Here is a 5,170-nt window from a genome sequence, read left to right on the forward strand (position 1 = left end):
ATGAAGAGGAAAATATAGAGAGTGATAACGAGCTCGTTATCTTCTTCTTTCTCTCCATTTGATACCCATTTTTCTTTCTTCTGGATCTTAATTGCAGAAGAAGAATTTAAATAGAAAGAGAAAATGAAGGTAATTGAGAAGATCCAAGAAGCTGCTTTAAATGACAAAGTAGTTTTCTCATTCGAGTTTTTCCCACCAAAAACTGATGATGGAGTTGAGAATCTTTTCGAACGTATGGATCGTATGGTTTCTCATAATCCTTCCTTCTGTGATATTACATGGGGTGCTGGTGGTTCTACTGCTGATCTCACTCTCGACATTGCCAATCGTATGCAAAACCAGGTGACACATTTTTCTTCAGTAATTTATTCTTCAATGTGTTTGTTTTGATTTTGATTGGATCTGATTCTGTTATTGTGAATTAATTGTGTTATGAATTTGTTCCTTGCAGATCTGTGTTGAAACAATGATGCATTTAACATGTACAAATATGCCAGTGGAGAGCATTGATCAAGCTTTGAATTCAATTAAGGGTAATGGAATTCAGAATGTTTTGGCTTTAAGAGGAGATCCTCCTCATGGTCAAGATAAGTTTGTTGCTGTTGAGGGTGGATTTGCTTGTGCTCTCGATCTGGTATAAATATATTTTTCTGAATTGGTTATTTGAATTTCCGAAGAAAATGTAAAATCTTCAATTCGGTATAATTGGTTTTTTATTGTTTGGTAATTGGTATGTTCAGGTGAGGCATATTAAAAAGAATTATGGTGATTTTTTTGGAATCACTGTTGCTGGTTACCCAGGTCTGTTCAAAATTCTCTGAATTACAGTATATTTCTTTTTAAGTTCCAATTTATCAGGAAATAGGAACAGAAAGGAGAAAAATGTATTTGATTTATATATAGTATTGTTTTTGTGGGTATATATTCTTATAGTTTTTTCCTGCTTCAATGTCTGACTTTGCAGAGGCACATCCGGAAGTGATTGGAGAGGATGGTGTGGCATCTCCTGAAGCTTACCAGAAGGATCTTGCTTATTTGAAAGAAAAGGTGTAAATTTTTTTTTTTTTTTGATGTGCTCATTCATCAGTGACATGTTCCACTTCAAATTTCGATAACGTTTTTCTCCCAGTACTTCACTGAAGTTCTTCGCCTCTTTATTACATGTGTATTTGGTTGGTTATATGTTAAATAATGGTGTTTCTTCTGTTCCATTTACAGGTTGATGCTGGAGCAGAAGTCATTGTCACTCAACTGTTCTATGATACCGATAACTTCTTGAAGTTTGTTAATGACTGTCGGCAAATTGGAATTGCTTGTCCTATTGTACCAGGAATTATGCCTATCAACAACTATAAGGGTTTTGTGCGCATGACTGGCTTTTGCAAAACTAGGGTGAGTAAACTTCCCTTTCACATGGGTAGCTTCAGGATGGTATGTATATAGGTTTTTCTTGTAAAAGGAGTTACTTGGAAACCTTAAAAGTAAGAATTGAAGTGTTTATCCAGATTTTATATTTTCTTCTAGCTTAAAATATGGGTGAAAATTGAAACTTGAAGCAGCTTCTGCTCATATTTTGCGGCCGTAGTATTTAGATGGACCATTTGCCTTGCTTATTTTTTTCTTCTCTAGTTAATACTGTTTCAAAATTCAATTTTATAATATCATATAAGTTTTTAATTGCTTTGAGTCCAAGTAGAAGGCTGGACCTGACTACTAACATTTTGTCTTGGACATGTTACTTAAGATTTTCATTGCTGTTGCGTACCTTGATATGCTCTTGACTGCCCTCCTTTACACTTTCCAATTATTGTTAAAGGAATGTGTACTCGTAGATATTAAGTTGTAGTGTGTTTACTGCTACAGATACCAGCTGAGATTATGGCTGCTCTAGAACCTATTAAAGACAACGAAGAAGCAGTCAAAGCCTACGGAATCCACCTTGGTACAGAAATGTGCAAGAAAATCTTAGCTAGCGGTATCAAAACATTGCATCTTTATACACTAAACATGGACAAAACAGCATTGGCCATATTACAGGTTCATTCCTATATTCTAAGGTGACTCTTCAAATATGCTTTATTAATTGTAACTCGGTTAACCTTACTTCAAGAATTTCTATGACAGAATCTTGGTCTTATCGAAGAATCCAAGATCTCGAGGACACTGCCATGGAAACGGCCAACTAATGTCTTCCGTGTTAAAGAAGATGTCCGACCAATTTTCTGGTAACCAAAATCCCTGCGAATCTGATATTTACTCATGCATTTTTAGGGTGCAGAAGTAGTCCAAGTTCATCTACCAATATAGAGGATCTTATATTTTCTTAATGTCTTGACAGGGCTAATCGTCCAAAAAGCTACATATCAAGGACTAGAGGATGGGAGCAATACCCCCAAGGTCGATGGGGCGATTCTCGCAGCCCCGCTTATGGTGCGCTGACTGACCATCAGGTAAATGAACTACTCATGTTACATTTCTCCCTTTAACTTTATAGCAGTGGAAGGTGGGCAGAAAGTTGATCAACTGAACAGTATATGCTTTGAAATCACAAAGAGGAGGAAATACATGTTACTGATGTGAACTTTTGAAGGAAAGGAGATAATGTTAGTTTACTTGCAGGAAAAAGATTCTGGATTAGTCACAATGCTGATTGTTTATTCCATTACCTTATCGAATTCACATGCAAAATTTAAATTTCATTTCTACATGTATTATATAGTTTTTGCGACCGCGTTCAAAAGACAAGAAGCTTCAGGAAGAGTGGGCTGTGCCATTGACATCTGTTGAAGACATTAATGAGGTGATATATTTTTACAAGTTATAACTCATGTCTATATCTATCTTCATCCTCTTTTTTTTTTTTTTTTGATCGATATATCTATCTTCATCCTCAATAGCGCTTTATTTATCTTTAACTATGGATGGAAATAAGTTATTCACTTTTGCCTTGTTGAATATATCAGAAATTTTCAAAACTATGCCTGGGGAAACTTAAAACCAGTCCTTGGTCAGAATTGGATGGACTTCAGCCAGAGTCAAAGATCATAGGTGAACAGTTGGGAGGCATTAATTCAAAGGGGTTCCTTACCATCAATAGCCAACCTGCAGTCAATGGGGTGAAATCTGATTCACCTGCTGTCGGTGAGTAGTATATTTGTGGTAATTACTATTGATGTTTATATTTATCATTGAGGTCTTTGTGCAGTCCGAATTTCTCATACTACCTGCACCGAGTTTTGTTTTGTTTTGTTCAGTTTCTTTTTTCTTTTTCTTTTAATGAAAGTTGATGAATTTCTCTTTTAAAAGTCACTTCCTGTTGGTTTATCAAACGTGTTGCAATCACACCTCAACTTGAAACCCAACTGTAGGACTCAGTAACCGAAGTGTACTACATACTCAAATTTTTTCATATACATTCATTGTAGTATCAGAACCTTGAAATGCTTTGGGATTATGGGTCAAGTCATCCCGATGTACCAGCATGTCCATTGAGTGGTTTATTAAGTTAAGCAATTATCGATTTGACTCAAGTTAAACGTTGACATTCTCTTGAACTATTTTTTAGGGTGGGGTGGACCCGGTGGATACGTTTACCAGAAGGCCTACCTTGAGTTCTTCTGCTCTAAGGACAGATTGAGTTCACTGGTTGAAAAATGCAAGGCCTTCCCATCTCTCACCTACATTGCTGTGAACAAAGCTGGAGAAACCTTGTCTAATGTGTCCCCTGCTGATGTGAACGCGGTGACATGGGGAGTCTTTCCAGCAAAGGAAATCATCCAACCAACTGTTGTGGACCCTACTAGCTTTGTTGTGTGGAAGGATGAGGCTTTTGAGATCTGGACAAGGGGATGGGCACGTATGTATCCTGAAGGGGATTCTTCAAGGACTGTACTGGAGTCGGTAAGTACTATTCCTACTTGCATATCTTCTACGTATTCAGGGATTTGATCGGATTATCCCAGTTTTTCTTTACATTTTACGAAAATAAGCTGCCCTTGCATGTTCCACTTCCATATGTACACCTGCATTCTATATAAACCGCAGTTACTTATTCCTTTAGAATATATGTAAACACATTCTGAAAAGTTGTAAATTAGCAATCTCATTTATGCCCAAACACTAATACTTTGCTTTTATTAATTTTGCAGGTGCAAAGCAATTATTTCTTGGTCAGTTTGGTTGATAATGACTATATCAACGGAGATTTGTTCGGCGTTTTCAAGGATCTATGAAAACTACCAGCATTCAATCTCTTCCCCACTGTTTCATTTTAAGAGTAGCATATTGTGATTTTACGGAAAGTGTCATCTTGGTGCAAATTATCTGCACAATATCATATTATTTTGCATTTTAGTTTTCATTTGTATTGCTCTTCTCCTGATGTGAATCACATCTAGAGTGTTGGCCCTCAGTCTGGAAAGTGACGCTCTTCTCATGTTTTCTTTTTTTACAATTTGTATCAAATAATTAATTTATTATTTGAGCAAAGCTCTGGAATATTACGTATTTCATCTAAAGGTCCTAAGCTAGTCTAACTCGCTAAGAACTATCAACTATGTGGGTATATCATTGATAGCGATTTAGGAATTTTGCTTAATCTGTCTCAGAATTTTGGTGTTTCTTTGGATTGATAAATCAGGTTGACTGTCTTATTTATCCTTGTCTTTCTAATCTAGGTTTTGTTATGTTTTGTATTATTTGGTCCATCATTATTACGGATGGTGGATTAGATTTCATTGCCTTTCATTATAAATTATTCAAGCTCTGGGTTTTCATACTGTGTTGAGATATAATCTAGGTTTTGTTATGTGGAGATGGTATTAGTTGAGATATTCTTGTTCATTTTCCGTCATGGCGTTAAAGCTTAGCTTTATATGGCTGATTATGGTGATAATGAAGAGGAGGAAGAAGAAGAATCAAGTTTGCTTGCTGAGGCAGAGTAACAAGGTAATATTATAATTTGGCTAATCTGCTAGTTTGATGCCTGCTAGTTTGATGCTCGAGTCCTTCATTTTTCTTGTGTTTGCTCACTGTTGTTTGATAAAATGTCTCAATGAAATAATTGTCGTGTGCCTTAAATTTGATTTCGCTTTGGATGTTAAAGAGGTTTTGATCAGTTGGTTTTGTTTATTTAAGGTTTTTGAGTAATGGGTCTTCATACTGATAGTCC

General features: G+C 36.0%; 1 protein-coding gene across 1 annotated transcript; it reads left to right on the top strand.

Annotated features, from left to right (window-relative positions):
* On the top strand, positions 1-4,514 carry LOC113322368 (probable methylenetetrahydrofolate reductase). The gene is made up of 12 exons (XM_026570440.1): positions 1-342; positions 452-634; positions 741-801; positions 965-1,047; positions 1,219-1,392; positions 1,864-2,037; positions 2,125-2,225; positions 2,339-2,450; positions 2,720-2,800; positions 2,964-3,141; positions 3,566-3,900; positions 4,149-4,514. Exons 1-12 carry the CDS (start codon positions 124-126, stop codon positions 4,230-4,232), a joined length of 1,785 nt encoding a protein of 594 aa, XP_026426225.1. The 5' UTR covers positions 1-123; the 3' UTR covers positions 4,233-4,514.
* Positions 4,515-5,170: the final 656 nt, after the last annotated feature.

The sequence above is a fragment of the Papaver somniferum genome, chromosome 11 (assembly GCF_003573695.1).
Source record: "Papaver somniferum cultivar HN1 chromosome 11, ASM357369v1, whole genome shotgun sequence".
NCBI classification, from domain to species: Eukaryota; Viridiplantae; Streptophyta; class Magnoliopsida; order Ranunculales; family Papaveraceae; genus Papaver; species Papaver somniferum.

Coding starts and splice junctions, on each gene's coding strand:
- LOC113322368 (XM_026570440.1), top strand. CDS start 124: ATGAAGGTAATTGAGAAGATCCAAGAAGCTGCTTTAAATGACAAAGTA. Junction 802..964: donor CACTGTTGCTGGTTACCCAG/GTCTGTTCAAAA, acceptor CTGACTTTGCAG/AGGCACATCCGGAAGTGATT. Junction 2,226..2,338: donor GATGTCCGACCAATTTTCTG/GTAACCAAAATC, acceptor ATGTCTTGACAG/GGCTAATCGTCCAAAAAGCT.